Source organism: Convolutriloba macropyga, chromosome 15 (genome assembly GCF_964194025.1).
Source record: "Convolutriloba macropyga chromosome 15, txConMacr16.3, whole genome shotgun sequence".
Lineage (NCBI taxonomy): Eukaryota > Metazoa > Xenacoelomorpha > Acoela > Convolutidae > Convolutriloba > Convolutriloba macropyga.
In genome coordinates this window covers 7,901,458-7,928,705 of record NC_134482.1, presented here as the reverse complement: position 1 = coordinate 7,928,705, position 27,248 = coordinate 7,901,458, and the positions used below count along the sequence as shown (strand labels likewise).

The 27,248-nt window shown below is 38.4% G+C and overlaps 2 protein-coding genes across 2 annotated transcripts in view; one reads left to right on the top strand and one right to left on the bottom strand.

The window, feature by feature from the left end:
* LOC142354579 (phospholipid-transporting ATPase ABCA1-like) overlaps positions 1 to 8,723 on the bottom strand; it is a 90,934-nt gene extending 82,211 nt beyond the window's left edge. Inside the window, exon 1 of the mRNA XM_075406907.1 lies at positions 8,445 to 8,723. Within this exon, the coding sequence (XP_075263022.1) occupies positions 8,445 to 8,723 (279 nt within the window). The remainder of the gene's footprint in view (positions 1 to 8,444) is intronic.
* A 1,850-nt stretch (positions 8,724 to 10,573) lies between these two features.
* LOC142354578 (uncharacterized) lies at positions 10,574 to 24,998 on the top strand. The gene is made up of 4 exons (XM_075406906.1): positions 10,574 to 10,777; positions 17,536 to 17,696; positions 24,108 to 24,304; positions 24,916 to 24,998. Exons 1-4 carry the CDS (start codon positions 10,574 to 10,576, stop codon positions 24,996 to 24,998), a joined length of 645 nt encoding a protein of 214 aa, XP_075263021.1.
* The last annotated feature ends 2,250 nt before the right edge of the window (positions 24,999 to 27,248 follow it).

The window sequence follows — 27,248 nt, the reverse complement described above, 5'->3', positions numbered from 1 at the left end:
TGTATGAAATGGTTGATATATGAGGTCCGAATATCTGGCAGTATTTTATTTTGTTTTACGGTTGACGCGGATATATGAATTTTATGGTATGTTGCCCGTTTGAGGTTGCTAATTTAATTGCCATCTAGATTAGTTTCTTAATGTTTTTTTTTCGTATTGAAATAGGTAGTTCTTTTGGTACTTCAGTTGTAAATCTTCTAAGTATTGGCTAAGATTGATGGTCATAAGATCAAGACCTCGCGGTCTTGGTTAGTCTCTTTGAATAAATCATTGATTGAGATGAGCTATAATTGTGCAGTCTGATTTTTAAACAACTTTACATCCCTTTTATAATTTTGGCTCTGAACCCTAAATGTCAACGGTACAGTCAACTATGTAGTTCTGGTTTCCGACATATGATATGGTGGATATTTGGGGTCCGAAACTTTGTCAGTATTTTTTATTGTTTCACGGTTAATGCTCATTTCTCAATTTTATGGTACGTTGTCCCGATTGAGTTTACTGTGTATTGGTTTCGCTATCTACTTGACTTGACATCTATTTTCTCTTTGAGTTTGCTATCTAGATTACTTGTTTAATGTTTTTTCTATTGAATTAATAATCCGAAAATTTTCATTAGAGCGGGAGTCCTCTGCGATGACTTAGCAGCGGGCTTGATCCTCTCTTACTTTTTGAAGTCATGATTGCCCTGGTTGATGGATAAACATTCCCGGCTGAGATGTGTCTATAATATATGTAGGAATCTCCAAGGACTTTTTATCACAAGGCGAGGATGCTGTTGTTACACGATCAGCGGTCTTCTCGATCTTCTCGGTCTTCTCGGTATTCATTCAGAATGTTAGTTGTGACCAATTTAGCAAATAAAGTTTTTTTCAGGTTCGCCAAATAATATCCAATCGCAGTCTCATGCTCGCAAGTCTTTCAATATCTTACAATTATGAAAAACCAACTTATTCAATCAAACGTATCAAATGTAACGCGCGGGTAGAGGAAAAATCGGAAAAATATGAAAGGTATTCAAATTCAATCTAGATTTTACGGCATTTATTGACAAGAGTTGATAAAAAGTTGAACGATTTAGAGAATAGATTTTTACATTGACACTTTTATAAACAGAAGATATGTGATTTGAAGGGACAGGACGACGCTTCAAATATAGGACCAACATTTTGCACAATCGTCAATGTGAGATATTACTGACGAAAACTTGTGTCGAATAAGCAAATTAAAATAAATTGGATCAAGACTTACAATGGAATTGCCCTAGACGGGAAAAGTGTATCTTGTAAGATCTTGCAAGATTCTGGCATGATCATAAATGGTCTTGGTGCGGTGATAGATCCAGACTCTCTTGTATGTTCATTTACAGAAATAAAAATTTGCACATTTTTTGAAAACCACTTAGAAAACTGTATTTGTCACTGATTAATGTCCATCGTTGCACTTCTTTTTCAGGATATATTTTTTCACCATAATTTGGATAGGAAAGTGCATTGGGTTGCGGATGAAGAGAGATTCGATACAAGCTTGAACGCCTGCTATTGCATCTTTTCTGGATCAACTACTCTCTCTGTTAATAAACTGACCCATTGACTTCAATCACCCATTGAAGTTTTAGAACCTTATCCATAATTTGCTTGATATTTTAGGGTCTAGTAGATACGTAGTGCACATCCCGCTTTAGACTTCGAAGCCCTATTTCACTATCCGTTAACTACGGAACTTCGAAACCCTATCCGTTAACTACGGAACAGAGGCAACAAAGCCGGAGGAAAACGAGCGTTTTCGTCGTTTTTGGCAAGAACAAAATGAACATACGGACGTCTTTTTAGATTTGAAAACCAAAGATTTTCAAATCTAAGAAGACGTCCGTATGTTCATTTTGTTCTTGCCAAAAACGACGAAAACGCTCGTTTTTCTCCGGCATTGTTGCTTCTGTTCCGTAGTTAACGGATAAGAAAAATTTAGTATTGTTGTTTTTCACACATCGTCGTTTTCTGAACGTAAGAAGCATTCAATATTGTCGTTTTTAAACGTCACCGATCATACAACTTTCTTTATTTACTAGTTCAAATAAGATTTTAGTACTCATACGGGGTCATATTTGATTTGTAGGAGCTCTTGGTTGTCATATCAGGGTCAAATATAATTTCCTAGGAACCATAAAGTATCAGACAAAAAATTCAAAGCCTAAAAACTGTATCATTTTCAAGTTAAAAAGCTTCTTGTAAACAATACAAGGTCATATTGATACATAAAACATTGAATGGTGCCGTAAATTCCCGTATAATGTAATCAGAGGACATAATAAATCATTTTTATTGCATTTGCAATCCATATTGATTGATAATTTGTGTGAGCGAAAAGAATAACTTTGCATTTTGAACATATTAGGAAAACGAATTTGAGGTTATATGCATTTTTTTTATTGTTCTTACAAATGTGCATTTATAGTTATCAACTGGCTTCAGAGAATATCAAAACTTTAGTTATCTAATTGAACATATTCGCTTATTGAGTCACCAATTTTGCAGATGATGTCGTACATTAGGGTCTTTCTAGCGGATCACAAAATGATGCCGGGGAATCATTTAGGTGATGCCTTACCGAATAAATATGAGAAAAAAAACAAATATTTAAAAAATCTGAAAAAGGTTATACAATTTCTTGGTAATCTCATAAAGATCTGTTTTATCTCTAGCTACGTAGATATGTTTTTGGGCCACAAATTCGTAACGACTTAGTGAAGTTGGATTCGAGGTGCGGATTCACTTTATTCTGTGAAGTGTAGGATTACAGCTCTCAATTATATCAGGCAATAGTGTTACAATTGTGGAACTGTTCTAATGACGTGCTAGTGAACAATTCTGGTATCAAAACAGGAGAGATTGAGAGCAACTGCATATCAGAATTAAAGTGATGAGACTGAAAGATAATTTTAAGTAATAAATGGGAAAGCGTGAACATTCTGAAAACTTGACTTTACAGTCGGAGGTAAAGTTTTACCTATGTGAATACATATACGACTAAACGTTTAATTCAGCCAACACAAGGATAACTAATAATTTAGTACACTTTGTAAGCTATGGTACAATCATATGGCTTTGACAAATTTTAAACTGCAGTTACTAAAACTTTTATAATATAATTAACATTTGTACTGGTTTCTAAAATTTTTTCTCACACTAGCAACTAGAAATGCAACAAACAAGATAATTGGAATTGCAATGGCTTTCCAAGTGAAATTAATGATAATGAAAACCATTAGCGTTTACAAAAAAAGTTTAAGCAAATGACGCAAACTAAGAGTCGACTGCAGCACAGGTGTAACGACATTTAAACTAACTTCTCGAATTGAATGATAATAATTTAAATTCAGTCACAGCATATTTTTACAAATGACGAATTTGGTCGACCAACAAATTAAATTTGAGACTAACAATGAAGTTAAAAATTAAAATGGAAAAGATTTGAGACTACTGATTAATGCGACAAGTCAAATTAAAAGTTTTCAAATTTGGTTTTCCGGCATCGAAAAGGCTCATGCTAACTTCACGTTCGGCCAATGCTAACTTCACGTCGGCACAACCATACTCTTCTTGAATCAAGTTCCGACAGGATGTGGTTCTGGTGGGCTTACAACCGGTAGTTCAAAGGCTGTTTCAACTGCTGGTGGTTGTAGAACCTCCTCCTGGATTACCCTTTCGATTATTGGATTATTCTGTCTTTGGTGTTTGGGTGCCGGCATTTTTTCGGGATTACTTACTGAGCTCACCGAACTCTCGAATCCAAAGTAATCTGGAGCTTTTCTTTTCCTCTTTGATGTTGAGGTCGTCGAGGTGACTGTGTGACAGTCGAAGACGCCACTGAAGAGGCTGCTATGGAAGAGGCCGTTGAAGTGTTCGGTTTAGCTGACGGCTTGCGTGACCAACTTGTTTCGGTTTAAGGTTTATTTGGTTTTCGAGACAACATAGCCTCAGAAATATTGCTATTCACCGAAGAAATTCCGGAATCATTATCAGCTTGAGGTTGTCGGTGCCTGATCTTTACATCCCTTCTGTAATTTTTCTTAAACTCCTTGGAGTGCTGTGCGTTTATCTCTTCCGTTGTTTGGTCTTACGGAAGTGGTCTTCTTTGGGCATATTGCCACAGCTCCGTATTACGCTTCGCCTGTGTTCCAAATTTAGCTACGTCAATATTGCGCACTTTCACCTCAGGTATACCTGGCATTTTCATTGGGTTGTTGTAGGAGGTGTTCGGAATACCGTACTGCCGGGCGCTAACGTCTCCCAAGGACCCCTAAAATCCCACTACATACGCTTGGAGACTTCCCTGGCCAACTTTAAATCTAGAGACCGTTCAGTGTGTGGTATCGGTTTGTCAATTTCGGAGAATGAATGCTGAAACTGACTGGTGTTTGTCCCCATTATATCGTCTACCCGCATCCACCTTAGCCTTTGTCATAGCTTCCTCGACGATAATTTCGCTCCGTTCTCCAGTTACCCAACCGTTGTTGTTCAGGTAATCTTCCACTGGGACTGTGTCAGCGTCTAAATAGTGATAGAGAACATTTTCTTATGACATATTAGATAACTTTGTTATTGTACTTATATTACTGAGTGGTGTGTTTGGTTTCCTTCCAAGATGTGCTTTGAATTGTGTTACATTTGAAATCTTTTGTTTGCATATACGCAATTGGTATACTATTGACTTTATTTCTACTTTAATTGTGAATGTGTTATTTCTATTAGCTATTTTCGAGCAAGTTAGTCACCTGTGATCGTTAGCAGGAGCGGTAATGATGCAATGTTGTTTTGTTTACAAAATGTTTTAACTTTATATCCAATTAGACAACATGCTTGATCTAGTCTAATAATTCGGGGAACTCCATATATTTGTATACATTCAACAAAAAGTTTGATTACACTAGGTTTGTTAGCTTTTTCAAGGATTTCTAATTTGGGCTACCCACAAAAACGGCCAATACATGCAAGGAAACGTATATCGTGATCTTTTTCACTGGTAATTGGTCAACCAAAGTCTAGCTGGATTTCATCGTTAGGTTCAGAACAATTTTTTAAAGATTGTCATTTCGATGCTGCAATGACGGGTTTTGGATTTTTACCAATATTAGTGCAGGATCTTCACTGTTCGGCCCTATTGGGGGTTTCCCTATCCATATAGGGCCAAAATGTTTATTGACCCAGGTTAATTATACCCCAATTGCCTGGATGTGTAAGATGCAATGATTTGAGATCTGCATCTTTTATAGAGTGTGGTATGGCCACACGTTCGTCCTTATAAACACACCCAACAAACGTGCAGGTCTCTTTAATTCGAATGGAGCTAGTGGCTGACTTCCTTATATCTTTGTTCATTGTCTTGGAGGATGCAATCCCTCAATTCTTTCAAGACTGCATCCTTGCTTGTGAGTACTGCGAGAAATCCCGTCGTGAAAAATTGAGTCAAATTGTTCTCAAAGACCTCCTTTTTTAGAGTTCCCAGTTTTGTGATGCTGGGCCCTCGTAAGAAGAACAGGTGGAATTGACCGCCGAATTGGGTGTAGACTGAAAAGTTACTCTGCTTGTCCCAGTTGTTGGTGGAGTTGAGTGTGATGCAATTGAGGTAACCATTTCTAAATTTTAAAAAAGCTGGATTTGTGCTGCGTTTGCAGAGTGAGAGAGAAGCAACTGATTTGTGCGGAGATTTAAGGCAGAAAGCAATTTCGAATGGTTTGTTTGGTGGGATTTTGAGGCACGTGTGGAATGTGTGTGATTTACGCTGTTAAAGTGCTGTGATTGACCGTTTTGGGTGTGATTTTTATATAAATTGCTGCAATCGCGTCATGAATGCGGGTAATTGTTGCAACCTCAATTTCCTCATAATGTTTATTTGTAAGTTTTGCTTTTTGATTTGGTTGGCGAGAAATGTAATCTACCAGCCCCATTTTTTTCCCTGGCATATGTTTGATGCTAAAATCAAAAGATAGTAATCGATCCACCCCATGAGTTAAACGACTTTTTTAAGATTTGTTAGATCTGTGTTCCTTCATGATTGAAAGTAATGCCCAATGATCTGTAATGATTGTGAATGATTTTCCAATCAAGTAATAATTAAAGTACTCAACGGACCACACCATTCAGAATAATTTTAATTCATTGATGCTATAACGTTCCTCATTTGAGTTAAGCGAATGCGACTGTATGCCAACCTGTTGGTGATCGTTGTTCTAATGCGGCTCCTAATCCAGCTCTAGATGCATCGGATTTGATACGGGTTTCCAAGTGTGGATTATAGTGTGTGTTCTATGTGGCATTTGTTACTTTGTTTTTGATATGTTGGAAGTGAGTTTCAAGTTCATTATTGCAAATAATTTTAGTGTTCTTTCTAAATAAAAGTCAAATGGATGACATAATGGAGGAAGGTTAGGAATGCATTTACCAAGGTAATGTACAGATCCTGAAAAAACATCGTAATTGTTTTAAATTTTTAGGTGCTATTAAATCTAGAATTGTTGATGTTTTGGTCTCAAGTGGTGCAATTCCAGATAGGTTAAATTTGTCACCCTACCATTCTATTTCAGTTTTAGCGAAGTGGCATTGGGGTAATTTTTTCTCAAATTATCCTCGTAAAATTTTTTAAGACATTTAAAAAATAACTTTAAATTATCTTCTTTTGATTCACGGCTAACTACGAAAATGTCATCTAGAAAACAATGAGTATTGTCTAGTCCATCTAATGTGTAATCCGTTATTTTTTGCAATGCCGCTGGCATGTCAGCTAACCCATAAAATCCGGTAATAAAACAATATGTACCTGTACCCTCACCGCTAATAATGTTAAAATTGCAATGCTGGGAGGTTTCCGGGTATAAATTTAGTTGACTGTACGCGTTTTTCAAATCCAGTGTTGAGAGGTAACCTGTTTTATGTGATGCGTTTGTGTTTAAAATTTGTTGTATCGTGTCAATTAGATTATCAATATAAGACATTTGGTATTTATTTTTGTGCATAGTTTTGTTTAAAATCTTGGAGTCTATAGCCAGTTTAACTGTTTTATCTCTCTTCACAGTTGTAACAATTGGGGTTATGAAGTTATTATCGGAACAACTATTTGATTTTATCATCTAATAGTTTTTTAAGTTCTGTGTGAACAAAGGGTTAATGATGGTCAATAGGAACTCGGCGTTTTTTTTGATACGTCGGTGAAAAATGTTTGTGAAATTTTACTGTAGTTTTAATGATCTACCAATTCAAGAAATTAAACCAGGGAAGTCAAATGATATTTGTTTCCTGATTAAACATTGGTTTTGATCAAAATTTGAGACTTGTTTAGTTTGTGTGAGCGATGGTCCAAGCTGAGAGAAAAGATCTTGCCCAATTATTGGTCTATGGCCGTCTTCAACGACTGTAACATTGACATTTGCAGCCGCCCAATCGTTGAATTTCACTGATGTATTAATTACAACGATGGTCTTGAATAATTCGTTGGATAAAATCTTTAACTCGTGAGTCCCCGGAGATTGTGCCCAAAAGCTTTCTTGAGTATTCAATACTACTGGGTTTGCTAGATTTCTGTTAATGATAGTGCAAACGCTCCGCGAAGACACTAATGCGTTTGTCTTTGTTTTTCTGATGCAATTGTTCACATTAACTGGTTCCACTTCTCTGATTTTGTCACTATCAAAAATTACAGCACCACAATTTTCTTCGAACCCATCATAATCAGAGTCTTAATTGGCATCACAAATACTGTGTCTTCTGAAAATCGTCTCAGTTTGATCTACTTGTTCGCCTACCGTGGGAGAAGTACCGATCGTTGCTGTTTCAGAAGTAGTATCATCTACGTTGTTGACCCTTGGTTTTGGCTTCATCTGTAATTTTGTCTTTGTACAAACTTTAGCAAAATGATTCGAAAATCTAGAGTTTTTGCATTTTTTTCCGCGAGGAAGGCAGTTCTGACGATGACTAGTTGACCATCCATAACCAAAGTTGGGGCAGATTGTAGGCTGGACAGTATTATTTGTCGAGGTTCTGGCTCCGCTCCAAGGATTTTGAATACTTTTGATAGACATTTTTGCTGTCTGATTCGAAGTTGAATGAGCAGCTGTTCCTGATATTTTCAACTGCTTTTAAATGCCCATCTCAATATTTATCTCCACTTCTAATGCTTTTTAGCCGATCTTGCTTCTTTCGGTAGCTCTCTCTGTATTTCACCATCCTGCATATTCGCAATGAAAACATCTCGGATGAAAGAATCCTCGTGGCTACCGGGATTACAGTTCAAGGAAAGCTCTCGCAGACATCCGTAGAATTTTTCGACTGGTTCTCCTTTAAGTTGTTTTCAAGTTGAGAAAGTATAACGATTGAAAGTTATATTTCTCAGCTTGGTGAAGACACGTTTTCCAAACTCTCCCAAAGGTCCGTTGTAGAAATTTGATCAACCTGAATAGTTGGTTCTTGAGTGCCAAATATCCGACCGCCTTCCATGCAAAGGCTAAGATAGGTGAGCCAGACAGCTTTGGTGTCGCAAAAACGTCCATGGTCTATCACCGCACAGTATTTTCGCCGCTTCAATCTTCTCACATTTGTTGACCCATGCATTCTTGAGTTGTTCATTCCGATTTCTGTGGTCTCTTTCGCTTTGAGCGGTGCTATGGTCCACATCTTCTTCGTAGATATGTTCGGGGGTTCCAATTTCGGCCGTTCCCAAAAGGCTTCCATTCCCAAAAGGGCACGTTTTTTAGTTGCTGAGTGCACTATGTGGTATTTCGTGCTACGAAGATATGTATTTGAGCCACGAATATTTAAAGGTTTAGTGAAGTTGGATTCGAGGTGCGAAACCACTGTATTCTGTGAAGTGTAGGATTACAGCTCTCAGTTATATCAGGCAATAGTATTACGATTGCGGCACTGTTCTAATGACGTTCAAATCTCTCTCGAATCCTTTGTGAGTTATTCTGGTATCAAAAAGGATAGATTGAGAACAACTGAATATCAGAAATAAAGTGATGAGAATGAAAGATAATTTTAAGTAATAAATGGGAAAGCGTGAACATACTGAAAACTTGACTTTACAGTCGGAGGTAAAGTTTTACCTATGTGAATAAATATATGACTAAACGTTTTATTTAGCTAACACAAGGACAACTAATAATTTAGTACACTTTGTAAGTTATGGTACAAACATATGGCTTTGACAAATTTTAAACTGCAGTTACCAAAAACCACGGGATCATATACGAATTCTTCGTTTACTTACAAGGATCATAAGTTATTTCTTTAGTTTCATACAAAGACCGTAATAAACAATCAAGTATAGACAATACGAAATTATTTATGATCCTTGTATGAAACCAAAGAACCTTCAACCAGGGGTATCGTCGTTTTTGAATTTAAGAAAGCATCGGTATCGATATCTGATGATAGTGCTTTTGAGCACACGATAGTCCGACGAGGGAAAGGGGGTCTGTGCTTACAAAAAATTGATACCGATGCCTTCTTACCCGGTCATTGTTGCGGAGTTTTGCATGGTCCACCAGACTAGGAACATCAACGCTCTACTTCGAGCTATTTTAAAATAATCCCCATTAGTTCGCTTAAGTTTGAATCATGAAAAAGTGTGGTCTGGATTGTTTGATCATGGCCATTTTTCGTCTTGATCATCTGGTTCATATTTCAGCAACAAACAACGAAAATTTCTCACGTTTGAAAACTGCGATACCAATTTTTCCTTGCGTTGACAAAACGACAATTACGAAACTTTCTTAAGTTTAAAAAAATCGGTACCGAAGCTTTCCTACGTTTGAAAATGATACAGATGACTGCTTAAATTTCTTCATCGTTTTTGTTCTGTCTTCTCAACTGGCAAACAAACACGTGCAGGTCGTTTCGGCCTCCAAATTTCAAACTTGAATTTTGCCCTCTACCATACAAAATTTAGACAATTTTCTACCTAAGATTTATTTTTTGAAAATATTAAAATATTGCATGATCAGAGCACGGGACAGAGTAAAATTGCAAAATTCGAAAATCTTTCAGCGCTGCTATGATCAGGTCATTTTTTACACCTAGCAGTTTTGTGCTCACATCGTTGGCAGTAGCAGTAACGTCCGTTTTCCCGTTGTTTACTATTAAATATTTATTGTTATTTTGTTATTTGCTATCGGCCAGCTACGTTTGTCAACAATTGGTCGTAAAGTTTAATGTGAACCGTTTAATTACAAACCCATCGAATTAGTTTCTTACATTAGTGGTTAAGTGAATTACGCTCGCGATACCGTTTCTCTTTTTTAAACGTCTGTTTCGTGTCTGAATACCATGTCAAAGCAGCCTAAAGCGACTGCTAAAAATAAATTGGAACTATCCTGTTTCGTCCCCCCCCCCAGTATTTTTTTATTTTTAAGCCCCTCAGTTACAAATTACATGTTGTTATATAGCACGTTACTATGTAAAAACGGGGCGTAAAAAATATAAGCCCACTAAGCTTGGGGGGGGGGAACAGAATAGATTCAATGAAATTATTTTGACTCTTTTTGCGGTTCATATAGCAATGTTTATGGACATAATAAAAAATGTCGGCAGACCGATCGACAGTCGAAACCGGTGCAATCCGAATACGTTTAACAATCAGGACAAAAGACTATCAAGCGGTGGATAATTTGGGCGATATTAAACCCTATGTGGACTATTTCACCCTCGTAGTCGTTGTGTTGGTCTCTCCCCTACTCATAGTCACTCCATTCTGTATACCCAAACTACGCACTCTCTGTCGTCAGGTAATTAATATTTCTCTGGGTTAGTTTCCAATATCCAACAAATGTAAAGAATATCTGTAAAAGAATGGCAGAAAGGGGTGCTCATTTTTGCCTTCTTTAGTGGGGGGATGGAGGGGGGGGGGGAGGGGGGGGGGTGATGGATGGGGGGGGGGGAGGGAGCAGGTTGACTGCAACTATACTTCTGATCATACTCAGCTCGAGTGCGCACTGGAGCATAACTAAATTCTTAGCTGGAAATTACAGGGTGAGGCTTGAGGTTGAAGGGATTTCAGTCTGGACAAAGGTTTTATTTGGATCATATAAGATGTCATTTCTGTGCGGGAACGATTTGATCATCAGTGCACTTAAGTTTTATCTGAGCACTATGCCGCTTGCTAATGTCGGCAACCCTACAATCCTACATTCTGAGCGAGCAAATTTGATTGCTAATGTCAGCATTGTCCGCTCCCCCATGTTTTAAGACTAGGCGTTATACGCTTTCGCGGACAACAATGACAGTGAGGCAAACCATTGCAAATTTATCCAAAATTGGGAATTTTTACCACTGATGTCCTCGATTGCGAAATTTTGGTGACACGCAAGAAAGGACAGTTTTTTGTCACTTTTGTCCGGAAATTGGCGTCACTAACGTTCGCGCTAAAGTAACTACTTTCCGGGCAAGGCTTCTGAAAATGATCAAAAGGAGAAAAAGTGGGATTTAAATGAATCGTCTTATCAAAATGCAGTGAGGGGTAATTATAATTTTAATCAGTCAAAAATTTGAACATAAATAAAGGGTTCAAAAACTAACTTGAAGTGGGTTGAAATTAAAGTGAGGGATAATTATTCGTTTAGTCCGTAAAGGCTTCTGAAAACATTAAAGGGAGAAAAAGTGGGAAATAATCGGTTTTTCTTATCAAAAGGCAATGAGGGGTAATAATAGTTTTAATCCGTCAAAGTTTTGAACATAAAATAAGGGTTCAAAACTTAACTTAAAGTGGGCTGAACTTAAGTTATTCATTTAAATACTCAAGGCTTCTGAAACTGATTAAAGGGGAATAAGTGGGATAGTTCTTATCAAAGTGAAGTGAGGGATAATTTTAAATTTAATCCGTCAAAATTTTGATTGTGAATTAAAATAAAAAATAAAGTGCAGTGATGATGATACCTATGTTCGCAAATTTTGGACATTGATGACCTAAAAAAGATAATTTTTCCAAGATCAGTGACGGAACTTTTTAAACATGTCCGCAGTTTTTTTGTAATCGTTGTCCACAATTTAACCATGTTTCTCCCACGCAAGAATTGGTGACAAAATGTCGTCACTCGTGCTCGCAAATGCGGACTCTGCAGAATTTGTAAGATTGGCAACGTAAGAATGAGATGCCTGAAGAATCGTCTCTAATAACTTAGCTCATTTTTCATTGTGGGTTTGTCAGTCGTGAGGGAAATTTTACTGGTGGGAGTTTGTGAGTGGGATAAAGGAAAAACTGATCCCAATGCTCTCTCACAAAAAGCACAAAATAAGAAAAAGCAAGTAGAATAAAATATCGTTGATTTGAGTATTGAATTTGTCGCAACATTTTCTACAAATTTTAAAAATATAATATAGCCAAATATATATTCAAGTAATGAAATTAGCGAAATATTACACTTTTATTCGTTATTACTCTATTAACACCCATTGCTCCTGTTGCTCTGCAAATTTTCCCCGGGTTGATGTTCAGACTCAAATTGAGCTATGATCAGACTATCTAGACCTAAACAATCTCTGGTCAGACTTTCCAGACCAAAATGACCTCTGATTAGACTTTCCACACCAAATGGCTTTTGATCAGACTACCCTGACCAAGATGATTTCTGATCCGATCATACCCAGAATATGGTCCAGACTATAGTGTGCTTATGATCAGACTCGAATTCAGCCCATTGTCCAGACTACAAGCAGACTGTGATCAGACCTTTCAGAGCGTACCGACTTATGCTCAGCCCTTCCAGACCGAAGTGACCTCTGATCGGAGACTATACTTAAACACGCACGAGACCTTAAATATTGTTATAATATATGCAGTTCACAAAATTTCATTGGGTGATTGAATTCAATGGGTGAGTTGATTAATAGAGGAGTTGATCCAGAAAAGATGCAATAGTAGGCGTTCAAGCCTTTGTCGAATCTCTCCTCGCCCACAACCCAATGCACTTTACCTATCCAAATAGTGGTGAAAAAATATATCCTAAAAAGAAGTGCAACGATAGACATTAATCAATAACAAATTTTTTCAAAAAGTGATTTTCAAAAACTGCGCAAACTTTTAATTCTGTAACCAACACTACAAGATAGCGTGAATCAATCCTCACACCAAGAGCACTTACAATGGTCAATTACAATGTGAATCTTGATCCAATATGTATAGTTTTGCTATTTTGACAACAAATTCCTGTCACTAACCCGGGTTGAGGTTCAGACCCAAATTGAGCTATGATGGGACTATCCAGACTGAATTGGCCTCTGACCAGACTTTCCAGACCAAATTACCTCTGATCAGACATTTCAGATCAAGATAACTTCTGATCAGACGGTACACAGAATATGGTCTAGATTATAGTGCGCTTATGGCACGATTCAGATTAAGAGTCAGACCAATGACCAGACAATAAACAGATTATGATCAGAATTTTTAAAGTGAACTGACCTCTGTTCAGAATTTCCAGATGGGTTTGATCAGAGACTACATTTGAACACGCACGAGGCTAAGATCTTTACAATATATGCATTACATAAAAACCCATATCTCCAGTAGAAAATTCAGTGAAGTCAGCTCAAAATGAAAAGTTTTTTTTTTGTGAAATAAAAATTTTACAGAAATTTTTAAATAGAAAACTATGCCCTAACTTCACTGGCACCATAATTAAAGTTTGACTATTATTTATAACAAACGTCAGTATCTGCATTTGCTATTCGTTTTTGTAAAGGGACTGACCACTTGTTAGCGGTTGAACTCTTTAGTCCTGGATCGTTCTCATCGATAGCGACGGACTCCAAATGAGTCTGGACAGAACATATATCTCTTTCTGGCTCGTGGTATAGCCTTTATTGCCTATTCATTAGAAAAAAATAAAGAAATGCGAATGAATAAATTTGCCGATACTCAAGTGCACTCGACACGGCCTCTGATCAGACTCAAGTGCATTCGAATCCGCCTCTGATCAGATTTTCCAGACCGAAGTGTCCTCTGATCAGACTTTTCAGAACAACGTGACCTCTGATCAGATCTTCCAGACCGAATTGACCTCTGATCAAACCAAAATCAGACCATGGCCCCAACTATTTTGTACTCGACAGGACCGTGCTGTCAGGACCGTGTAATTTTGGTCTGGGAACACACGGGTGTGCGTTCAAGTGGGTCTGATCATAGCTCAAATTTGGTCTGGACCTTAACCTGGGTAGGTGCGATGGATGCTTATCTATATTGATGGTGATTCTCCGATTAGAGAAAGCAGCACTGGTTTATCGATTGAAATTGATATAGTGGGGAGGTATTGGAAGTGCAAAAATCTTCTCAATCTCAAGAAGATAAATATCCCGTTTGAGATCTTAAACCAAATTAACCTAATCAGGCCGTCAAAAAAACTGGCTACCTGTGAGCAGTTGAGGTAATTGTCGTCTCCAATTGGGTAATATAGACTCCTCAACTCCCGCAACCAAGACCGTTATCCTCACTGTTGTGCTACTGTAGGCTCCCCTGAACGAAATTCAAGTCTTTATCAGATCTTCTCGAGTAAAATACAAGTCTTGAATCGACAAATCAGTTATGATAACGTCTTATCTCATGTCTTAAGACTTGTGAAGACAGGTCAAGACAAACTCATTTACTTGTCAAGTCTAAGTCAAGTCTTGACGATGACTTGGCAAGTCTTGAGTCAAGTCTTGGCCAGACTTGACAAGTCTTGATTATTGCACAGTTAGGCAAAGTAGAGTAGGCAAAAGAAATTGGCCATCACTGGTGTCTTCGGGTGATATCAGAACTTTTTTCATTCTGTATCAAGTGAACTTTTTAGAAGTGCTCGTGTTTTCTTTTTTTTCACTTTGGAGAATTTTTCAGGCAGGCCGCTGTAACTGGCGACTTCTTTCGTTACTAAGCGAAAGCAAAAGCAAACCAACAATAAAATCGGTGCTCAACAACTGATACAAGACTTGTCAAGGAGTGGCCAAGACTTCTGCAAGAATTGTCAAGTTTTGGCTAAGACCTGCCTAGACTAAAGACTTGATTCAAGACGTGCCAAGTCTAAGAGGTGACATGATCAGAGCTCTGATTCAGTACTCATGCATCATTTGCATTTTCACTGAATCAGTTCTGATTAGGACTTGACGTGCAGTCCGGGTCGACACAAAAAAACTTTCTTGTTCAAATTTGTGCGCTTGAATTCGGTTCACATCAAAACTTTGCTCTCCAAACCGCCTCTGATCATAATATCCAAATCACTGGGACTAGAAATTTCCGTGCGTCATAGACGCATATGCGATAAACCATGTCTGTCATCAGAGTAATGTCACTCAAAGATGTCTTTGATCCGATACTTTCGCGCTCAAAATATTCTGAGCAGAGACTAGCGTTAAAAATTTTTTTTCAATACAATATGTTCATTTAGAAAAATTGGCGTCTCCAGCGACACATTCAGTGAAAATTACTTTTAATCTGATGAGGCGAGACTAAAAATGGAGACAAAACTGTCTCCGTTGTACATAGTTTCGTTTGACTTTCTTAAAACATGAAAAATATCATGCCTTACAAGGTAGCAAAACTTAAAATGACTAAATAACATCGTTTTCCGCAAGTCTTATTATCAATTTTTATTATCCAATTTTAAATGAACATCTTTCTAAATTTGCAATTTTATGTCAAATGGTTTCCGATAAACCGCATTTTGTAGTAAAGAAGTCGTACTTAGAGGGGGTTAGATTAGCTTTTTGACTCGAGAATTGCTTGCCCGAATAAGATTTTTTTGAGGTACATCTTAATTTTTGTTTGTTGTAATGGGAAACTATATGAAAATTGAACCTATATTTTTGTTATTCAACATCCGCACGGAAAACGTATGACAAAATTGAAACTTGTCATCAGTGAAGCAATATTTCGATCTAAAATTTAGTTGTAATGCATAATACGGAACTAAAATTAGATATTTTTTTACAATCTTAGCAGTACGTTTAAAATGAAATACTTATGGCTTTGTTGCTGGAACAGGAGATAAGCGTAGAACGTTTTTCATAAGCAACTGTTTTTAGCTATTTGAGTCTTAGGTTGTGATCAGTTCAAATGAAAAAAGTATGCCCATTTGGACCATTAAGGCCCATTGTATGCTCATTAGGACAATTGCGGCCTCTGACAGAACTAAATTGAACCCATTTCCCATACTTTTGTGCGATCGAAAAAGTTCAGGCAGTGTAATTTTGAGCGCATTTTTCTGCTTCCTGATATCAACGATGCACTCTTCTTAAAATTTCGTCTGTGAAATCACATGATTTTTTCTTGTTTGATCAAACTTTATACAATTTTTTGTGTGAAAATTGCATCTCGAGTGATTTCACACGTGCAATTTTTCCTCCTACGAATGAGCGTATTATGAAGCGTTTCCTTCGGGAGTTTATGCCTTGGCCGATATTCACTCAAAAGAGGAATCAATTGAAAAGGATTTACAGGAAAAATTAGTGTAAAAAAACCCGATTTTTTGTGCCAAAATACGATTATTTGCTTAAAAACACACAAAATTGTTGCGTGAAAGCATACGATTAATACTATTGAAAAACATGAGAAATCATGTGAGAAATCATGAGAAATCACACAAAATTGTTGTGTGAAAGCACACGATAAATACTGTTGAAAAACATGAGAAATCATGTGAGAAATCACGAGAAATCACACAAAATCGTTGTGTGAAAGCACACGATAAACACTGTTGAAAAACATGAGAAATCATGTGAATTTTACGCGAATTATCGTGTGTTTTCACGTGAGAATTTTGTGTGGTTTTTCAGCAAAAAATTGTATTTTTTACTAAAAAAATCGGGTTCTTTTCGCACCATTTTTTTGTGTGGATAACGCGATAATCCATGAGAATAAGGCCGAGAGAATTGAGTAAAATACACTATTTATCATGTAACTGGGCAAATTTTCGTGTGTAACTTTTCTCCCAAAAATACACGATTTTTGTGTGATTCACACGAGAAAAGTTTGGTGTGTGGTGAGATAAGAACATCAGAACTTGATATTGTCTTGGAATTTAACCTGGGTTGCATGCATCTTTGAACCTACTGCAAAGCTTTTTTAACTGATGTCTTTCAGATACGTTTTTTTCCAGCTCAATTTCAATGTTCAATTTCAGTTATTTTTCTCACAGGAACGCACGATTGCCGGTCAAAAATTTAGACATTTCTGTAGAAGTGGATCATCACCGCTAAAATGAAACGTAGACAATTTTAAACGGCTACTGTTATAATGGGTTTCTCCCTTATAGCCCCCACCCCACCCCACCCCACCCCCACCTTAGTAGTCAGATAAGCTAGAGCCTCCCAATCATAGTAAATATACAATCATGGAGGCTATGAATCCATTGGGGCTATAACGGGAAAGACCTGGTAAAATCATATGTAACCAAGTAACCAAAATAACAAAACAAACCTCGAGGACGACACCTTGAAAAAAATTTACATGAATTATTGTTGTTAGAACGAAAATAGCCTTTGTCCATGAAGAACGGAGAGTCTCTTGTCGATTCAGGCTATAGCTATGATTGTGTTGTCTGACTTTGTCTTCACTCTCTCAACTGCAACTGCAAGTGTGAACAGATCACACTGGGACAAGGCAAAAAACTCAACCAATCCAGTTTGTGCAACTGTTACTTTCCTTGAGAACACATCATACACCTGGTCTTTATGTTGGTAAGTACAATGGATTCCAGCATGAGGTACCAGGTTATAGCGACCTCTGATCAGACCATATTCAAGCGTACATGGGAGGGGATTGCACTGGAAATTAAAGTGTTAGGATCTCATATTGAACGCACAAAAATGGTGACAATGATCTGAAACGAGTCTGAGCTGAGGCGTTAAGAGAATGCTCAGATTGATATTAGAGACTTCTGTAAATTTTTAAACGCCTCAATGACCATTTTTGGACTATTATAGCAAATAGCGTTTTCTATTGATAAAAGAACAAATAAATGAGAATTTAAAGACACCAGGGTTAAATTCCTGGAAATATGATTAGACATAACATAATGGGGGGGGGGGTCATTAGGTCATTAAATACAAGTTTGCTCATACTACTTGTGTCCGCGAATTTCGGATCATGAAACACTATAACTTCTATCCTTCATAGATAACACGATAGTTCTAATCATGTTGGTATTTGGATCCTGAGGCCAGTAATTAACAGAAGATACCAATTTTCTGCAACCCCGAATAATAATCTTGTAGATGCGATCCAGAGAATTGCAACGGTAGCCAAAGTTGATTCTATTATTTGTGATTTTGTTTTCAGCCAACAATTTCTGAGCTTCTGTGACATTATAAGGACATTATCCATGAAAGAAAAATTCTAGGATAAAATTTTTTGGTCGTCCCGGGGAGTTATGTTGGGTTATGGACTTTCGCAAGCAGATTAAAAAGCGTTTTTAACTAAGTAAAAGAATTAATTTCTCAAAAATGAGAGAATAACAAAATGATATTTTAAAGTAGAATTTAGAGATTTACAGGAGAGATCTGATTATTAGATCAAGATGGTGATTTGAATTTGGGGATGAAAAAGGACTCAAAAATCAGCTGTATATATACCCATTATCAGTGTGAAAAAGTCAAGATACAAAACTAATCTTAGCACCGTGATTTATAGTGGGGGTCGCAAGGGTTACCCAATATGGTTTGCTTCTGCAAATCAGTCGCAAAGGGAACCATAAATGGAATGCATTTGCACTTTTCTAAGATTTCATTCACACTTCCGGAGATATCATCATCATTTAATACATGCTGGGAAGATTTTACATCACTTAATCTAACTCTAATAATAGTTATCTAGATTCACCAATTTGAACCGAATATTGATTCTCAGCACCATTTCTTGACGATTCATTTATATAATTTCTTTGATCGAAGTCATATTGCTAGTCGTTCTAATCTGGTAAGTCAAAATTTCTTTCTAATTCTCATTAAGTTTAAGACTATAGTTTGATCGGTATTCTAATACCCCCACTCAGACTTGAGCTGATTGCGTAGAGTCTGCTCCCATCAAAACTGCTCTGAATGTTTCCACTTTCGAAACGGGTAAGGACTTTGTGAAGATGTCCGCTGCCATTTTGTCTGTAGGGACGTAATGAATTGAAATAGTCCCATCCTCAGTCTTGTCACGAATGAAGTGGAACTTTGTCTCGATGTGCTTGCTCCTCTTGTGCATGACTGGGTTTTGGCAAAGTCTGATACAAATTTGGTTGTCCTCTCCAATTGCTATTGGACGTTTCTGTTGGATGCCAAAATCCTCTAGAAGTTGTTTCAGGTAGAGTGCTTCCTGAACTGCTGCTGCCAGGCCCTGATTTTCTGCTTCTGATGAAGAAAGAGCAACTGTGGCCTGCTTCTGGACACCCCAGATGAGTGCTGCGCCACGTCCGTTGAGCTTGAAATAATAGCCCGTTGTTGATTTTCTGTCATTCACGTCTCCAGACCAGTCTGCATCACTTTCCCCCACTAAATCATAACTAGCCTCTTTTGTGTAAGTAAGTTTTAAACCTTTTGAACCTTGAAGATATCGCAGAAGTCGTTTTCCGCACATCCAGTGTTGATTGGTAGGTGCATTCATGTGTCTGGACAGAATGTTGACTGTGAACATGATGTCTGGCCTCGTCTGTTTGGCCAGATACAGAAGTGGTCCAACCAAGCTTCTGTAAGTCCTCTGGTCCACTTCTTCGTCTCCGTTCTGTGCTGTCTGAAGTTTCAAATTCAGATCAGCTGGAGTTCTTGAGGGTTTGCATTGATCCATTTGAAACCGCTCAAGCATTGTTTCTATGTAGCGTTCTTGGTCGACTGTGACTTTGCCCTCTTCTCGTCTGATTCTTAGACCCAGAAAGCAGTGTAGTCTCCCTCTGTCTTCCATGTGAAAGGTTGCTTCTAGTTCTAGTGCCTTCGTGACATCAGAGACCACTGTCATACTTCCTGATGCTACTATGATGTCGTCAACCCAGACCAAGATGAAGGTGTGATCCTCTGCCTCTGATCTTGCAAACAAGCAGTGATCGTTCCTGCTTCTGGTGAACCCCTGTCTCAGTAGGAAGTTTGCCAGCTCTTTGTACCAGTTGTTGGCAGCCTGTTTCAAACCATAAATTGATTTATTTAGTCGACATACTAACTTCTCCCCATCTGATCCGCGTTTTACAAACTCCTGTGGCTGTTCCAGATACACTTCTTCCTCGATTGGTGAGTGCAGGAAAGCAGTCTTGACATCAAATTGGTGCATCACATGGCCCTGCATCGCTGATAGCTGAAGTAGAATCCTGAATGTCTCTGGCTTACAGGTAGGCGCAAAAGTCTCAAAATAGTCCAGTCCTTCCACTTGTTTGAAGCCTTTCGCCACATAGCGCGCTTTGTATTTGTCCATTTGACCACTGGGTCCCAATTTCACTTTGTAGACCCATTTGCCGGGTATGACGTCCCTGTCTGTGGGTGGTCTCACTAGGTTCCAAGTCTCGTTGTCTTGGAGTGCCTTGACGTCGTCCTTCATTGCCCGGTGCCACTGGTCCCAATCGTCACCTTGCTTGGCTTCATAGACTGTTTTGGGTTCCACATAGTCGCCCTCAGTCACAACAAGATGGGTCCTGACTTCTCCAAAAAATTGCGGAACATTCCTTGCTCGTGTCCCTCGTCCGGGCTCTGCTCAGTCCGGCCCTCGTACGGCCCAACTGTCTCTAACTGTGAGAAGTCTTCTGTGTCACTGTCTTCCAGTGACTCTGAGTCTCTGTAACTCCCTCTTCTTGCAGTAGATCCTTCATCTAGTGCTGTTTCTCCAACATCCGAGGCCTCTTGTCTCAGTGTTGTTTCTTGAGTATTCACGCTCCCTGCGTCATGCCACTCCTCCTTTATTGCAGTAGATGTGTCCTGTCGTTCTCTGTTGTCATCATCTTGATGACCATCATCTGGGTGCCAGATACCCAGTTCCGACCCATCATCTAGTAGGTCAGCCGTTTCTTTGTTGTCAGGGATTGAGCCCACTTCGGAATCCTTGATGATCACATCTCGAACTGCCATCACCTTGCGTGTGTTGGATATGTACACCGGGTATCCGTTTTCTCCTTCAGTGTAACCCAAAAACTTTCCTTCCAGTGCCTTGGGTTCAAGTTTGCTGACTTCTCTGTCCCTCTTCCTCATGAAGACTGTGCAACCAAAAATAGATAATTTACTAATTGAAAGCTTAGGTTTTATACCTCTCATCAGCTCTGCTGGGCATTTTTCTTCTCCTTGTCTCACAACCAAGTTTCTGATCCTTGTTGCGTGAAGAATTGCTGCTCCCCACATCATCTTGGGAAGTCTTTAGTCAATGAGCAAACATCTTGCCATCTCCAGCAGTGTCCTGTTGCACCTCTCAGCAAACCCATTCTGTTGTGGCGTCTCTGGTATGGTCTTTTCCTGTAGAAAGCCTGCATCTAAGCATTACGTCTTGAACTGCTCTGAGAGAAACTCCTTCGCATTGTCTTGCCTCAGCTTCTTGGGCGTCCCCACACTGAGAACAAATTTCTTCAGGCTGGCCAGTGCTTCACTCTTTGCCTTAAGCAAGTCCACAAACACAAACTTCGTGTACTGGTCTGCAAACACTATGCAGAACCGGAACCCTGACAGTGACTCTACTCTGAAAGGTCCCATCACGTCTGTGAACCCCCTCTCCAGCTTCTCCTCTGCTTGGGTCTCTGCCACTCTTGGTACTGGAGTCTTTGTGATCTTGGCCAATGCACACATATTGCATACATCATCGAGTTCCCCTACTGTCTCTGGTGCATTCCTGACCACATCCGCTTGATTCAAATGACCCAATCTTCTGTGCCACTTCCTTGCACTGTCAAGTTTCACGCTGTTGGAACTCATCTTGAATTCTAGAACGCTGCAGGGTAAGTAAAACAAAACATTTTCTTGTGTTAGTTTTACCCGAGTTCCCTTCTGGAGTTTCATGCAGCTGTTTCCTCTCTCGAAAGTGAAGCTATGTCCCCACTCCGTGCCTCTTGAGACTGAAAGGAGGTTTGAAGAATAGTCCGGCACACACAGAACATTTTTGAGTTCGCATTGGAATTCCCCTTTGTTTGATGGTATGCTGATCCTCACACAGCCTCTGCCCACCACTCTGGAAGCCTCTCCGTGATTGAATGGGCACAAAGTCCAGGAACGCATCGATATTCGTCACTATGTGATCTGTACAACCACTGTCCACTAGCATGCTTGCTGTCTTCCACTGGGCAAGAGCTGCCCAGCATTCCTCGTCTGGTGTAGCCAATGTTGGACCCATTGCCACTGACTCATGTTTGCTTCCATCTCTTCGTCTCTTGCGTGCCCTGTCTAGGTGACCCTTCTCACCACACTTGCTGCATTGTGCTGTCTCCTTCTTCCTGCAGTCCTTGGCAATGTGTCCAGGGATCCCATACACAAAGCAGTTTCCTTTCTTGGGTCCCTTCATGAAGTCACGCTTCACTGCCAGTGCCACTGAACCACTTTGTCCCTTGTGTCTCTGCACCGTGCTCTCATGAAAGTTCTGCAGCCTTTTCCTCAACTCTGTGAAGTTCGTTGCCGGGTTGAAGCTTTTCTGTATAACAAAACTTTCATACCTCATTGTCAGACCATTGAGGACCAAGACGTTGAAGAGGGTCTCTGAGACTGCTTCCCCTGCTTCTTGTAGCCTTGTGAGCAACTCCTGTCCTCTGATGAAGAAGCTGTCCAAATCCTCAGAATCCTCGAGCTGCAGTCGAGCAAGCTGTGCCACTAAAGTCACCACTGTCGGCGTCTCCACACTCTGAAATCTCTCTTGCAAAAACTTCCAAGCCTTTGCTCCATCTCCAATGCCGTCATCTCCCACACAGTCATGTCTCATCAGCATGAGGGTTGTTGCATCTAGAGTCAGTGCCAAATGGCACCACACATTGTTCCGTTTCTCCTTGATGTCTGCAACTTCCTTCTCATATGCATCCTTCAGCACCTTGTGGTTCTTCTTCTCATCATTGGTTGCCCCATTGGCCAGTGGCGCAGGCTCATTGGGTTGCTCCTCTGTCCCCAGTAGTGATTTTTAGAGTCCCTTCGTCTGCATCATCGCCACAAATCTTGAGCTCCAGATTGGAAAGTCCTGTGCCTTTCCTGTGTAGGTCAGCAGCTTCACTGTCTGTTGATCCATTGGAGTTTGAGCAGGCAAAACAGTTGTGAAAAGAAAAGGTACTAAGCAGAGAAGGATTATGACTGTCAACAACAAATTGGTTTTGTTTTGGAAATCCATTTTATGACTTAGAAAATTGCTGGGCCCATAACCTGTTGGGTTATGGACTTTCGCAAGCGGAATAAAAAGCGTTTTTAACTAAGTAAAAGAATTAATTTCTCAAAAATGAGAGAATATCAAAATGATGTTTTAAAGTAGAATTTAGAGATTTACAGGAGAGATCTGATTATTAGATCAAGATGGTGATTTGAGTTTGCGGATCAAAAAGGACTCAACAATCAGCTGTATATATACCCATTATCAGTGTGAAAAAGTCAAGATACAAAACTAATCTTAGCACCGTGATTTATAGTGGGGGTAGCAAGGGTTACCCAATATGGTTTGCTTCTGCAAATCAGTCGCAAAGGGAACCATAAATGGAATGCATTTGCACTTTTCTAAGAATTCATTCACACTTCCGGAGATATCATCATCATTTAATACATGCTGGGAAGATTTTACATCACTTAATCTAACTCTAATAATAGTTATCTAGATTCACCAATTTAAACCGAATATTGATTCTCAGCGCCATTTCTTGACGATTCATTTATATAATTTCTTTGATCGAAGTCATATTGCTTGTCTTTCTAATCTGGTAAGTCAAACTTTCTTTCTAATTCTCACTAAGTTTAAGACTATAGTTTGATCGATATTCTAACAAGTTAAATTTGCATAATTTGCGTTTGCGTCACATTTCTCTTCCCGAAAGCTAAAACTGGTGTGAATGTCAAATTTTGGAAAAAAATAATTCAGGAACTCTATCTATTGATTCTGAGACTTTTATGGTTCTCGGATATGGTTGCGAAATTTGGGTGATTGGGAGGGGGGTAAAATATTGAAAATCTTAGATTTTTTAGGTCTTTCGTTCTGCTTTGTTGTGTTCTGTTGAACCTCCACACCACGTCTGTGAACAAACAGAAGTTGTTCTACATTCTAAACGTGATCACGTGGCCTTCTGGTGCTCTTATCACCCTCATTCTCTATGCACGCTCCGACCTATTTCCAGTCACTTACAACAAAACCTACATTTTCAGGGAATACTCAGTTTCCTTTTGTAATTTTGTTATGAAATTAAAAAACATAGCAGGACAAGTCCTGACGTACAATTCAAAGAATTATCATTGACTAAACAGAAAAACTAGACCTGGAATGGACTATGAGTGAATTGAGAAAAACATTTAAAAAAATCAGAACAAAAAAATAAGAAATAAACAGAAAATCAATATCAAAATGCCGCACGTGAACAAAAAAAACCACTAGCGAGAAATGAAAATTTAATTCAAACAAAAAACTAGGCCTAGAATGAGCTGTGAATTGATTATGAAAACCATTTAGAAAAAAAATCCTATCTATAAAATCGAAAAAACAGTAAAAATCAGAGTGAAATTGCCGCATGTGAACAAAAAACCACTACCGAGAAACCGAATTTTTGTTCAAACACCGTCTTCTCACTCTACTTTAAATTTAGAGCGAAAAAATTTCACGCCGCAAAACCACTCGCTTTTTCGCTCCATTTCCTGTTTCGGCGTGACCAAAATCACTACTCCAATTTGACTTCAAAAATCATTAAAATGGGTGAACAAATCTTAAAAAAAAAAGACAGCGCCCCAATACAATTCAAATTCTTTGAATTGTAAAAAAATCAGCGTTTTTTGCTAAACCCAGATCTACCCATATTGAGGGTTCCTGACCCAGTTCTACCCATATTGGGGGTTCCTGGCGGACAGTGGGTAGCGGAAAGCTCATAGTCTGGACAAATTTTGGGTTGCGCTGCTCGGTTTGGCCCATAAATGAAATAGGTCTGTTCGGTCTGGTCTATACCTGTTTTTGACATCTAACGTTTAAATGAGTGGTCACAGGGAATTGAAAATATAATGCTACCATTGCCGATTATCGTGCAAATAAGTGTTTTGGATTTTGAGAATTACACAGGATGAGGTTATAACTACATTTTTGTGTTCATAACCCGGAACTAACTGTGGAGGACCACATCAGAAAAATTGAGTTCAATAATTCCCTAACTTGGAATGCAGCAATTATATGGTAATTGGTTTAAAAATCATTTCTAGGCTCACCGTTAAGATTACTTAAGATTTTTTTCTGTTGACAAATATGGGCGAATGTGGTGAATTTTTCAGAATTCACCTCTTAATTAAGCACCTCTCAAATAAAGACCTCAATGGCTAAGCTGTGCAAGATGTATAACACAGCGGTACCTTGCCGTAAGTTAAATTCGGAGGCCAGCTGATTAATTTCAATATTTCATCCAAGGCTCTGATTGGTTGTGAAATTTCATATTTTAGCAGTGAAGTGATTAAACTTCACTGCTAAAATTTGAAATTTCACACCCAATCAGAGTCTTGGATGAAATATTGAAATTTATCAGCTGGCCTCCGAATTGAACTTGCGGCAAGGTAACGCTGTGTTACACTTCTTGCACAGCTTAGCCATTGAGGTCTTTTCAAAATGATTGAAACAGCATATTATTTTAACGGTTTTGAAGCAGTGACTTTTATTAAACAACTTTAACTTACTCTTGACGTGAAAACAGAAAATCAGATAAAGATCAGAAAACTTTTAGTAGTTTTGAGAAAATAAAGAGATGTAAGCATTTTTTCTGATGCCGTTTATCGCATGTTTTTGGATGTTTTTTTCCGATTTTGTCTTGATGCGCAAAAAATGAATGCAATCAGACATTGGGCTTTTATCGTTAAACAACATATAAGAAATATAGTTATCGTGCACATATATTTCAAATGTAAGAGAGATTCGGTAGGTTCACTTTTAAAACGTAAGAGAGATTTGGTATCGTCGTTTTTCAAATGTATGAGATTAGGTATTGTTGAGAGAAATACCGTAAACGTTTATCTTGTGTGTTTTAACCGCAGATTAGTTCGGCAGTGAGAACAAAAACCCTTCGGTAAGTTCGATTTCAAACGTAACCATCTGTCAATAACTCTGCTTGTAAACTACAATAAACTGTGTCAACACTCAGTGAATTTTAGTTATTCAGCAGAATTTTTTTTCAATGCTCAACAAGTATGTTACATTTTCGAATTGAAAAATGACCAAGAAAAAGGTATTCGTTCAATTAGACTAGAGAGAGAGAGAGAGAGAGAGAGAGAGAGAGCTAAAAAAGAATTTTCAATAATTTTGCACAATCTTTCAGAATTTATCTTTATGAAGTTCGTTTAGAATTCGTGCATAAGGAACGCTAACACAACGTATGAGCACATTATGAACAGAAAAATCAAAGTTTCCTCTGCAAAAAACCGACAACTTTTCACGTCTAAAACCGAACATACCGACGATCTCTTACGTTTAAATACCGAATGTACCAAGTCTTCTAAAACCGAACATACCGAATCTTTTTTGCGTTCGAAACGGACATTACCGAACACACCTAAGGTACCGACGCTTTCTTACGTTTAAAACCAAAAATATCGAAAATTTTTAACAAATTTTTTGCCATTTTGGTTCGGTCGTCTCAACTAGGGTTAGAACGAATGGTGATCGAGTAAACATTACGTAGTCAATGTCCAAAGAATTGAGTATAAATAAACCCTTGTTATAAGATTAGAACTGAAATTTGCCAATTTTGGGGACATGAAAATTGTCTAATTGGGGACATTGGACAGTAATGAAGTCTTGTAAGTTGATGGTCAGTTAGTAACATCATTTTAGCGTGATCATTTATCTTGAAAGATTAGGTCCCAAAAATCCAGTGAGATGATGCATCCACTTTCAACATTCTATGAGATCTCATGTAATAATTGTTGGAGGGGGGGGGGGGGGTGGGGGGGGGTTAAGTCTCGCTGTATTCGGGTGAAACATAAAATATGCTGTCTTGATTAAATGCATAATTATTGACAAACAGTTTATGCAAAAATCGAAAAATGTGTGCCCGAAAGCTAATGTACGACAAACCAATGTGTGAATATATTTGACTATTATTTTTCAATAAAACAGTTTAAAAGGAACCTGATGAAAAGTTTAGC

Coding starts and splice junctions, on each gene's coding strand:
- LOC142354578 (XM_075406906.1), top strand. CDS start 10,574: ATGTCGGCAGACCGATCGACAGTCGAAACCGGTGCAATCCGAATACGT. Junction 17,697..24,107: donor TACACCTGGTCTTTATGTTG/GTAAGTACAATG, acceptor TAGATTTTTTAG/GTCTTTCGTTCTGCTTTGTT. Junction 24,305..24,915: donor GGAATACTCAGTTTCCTTTT/GTAATTTTGTTA, acceptor TGCTAAACCCAG/ATCTACCCATATTGAGGGTT.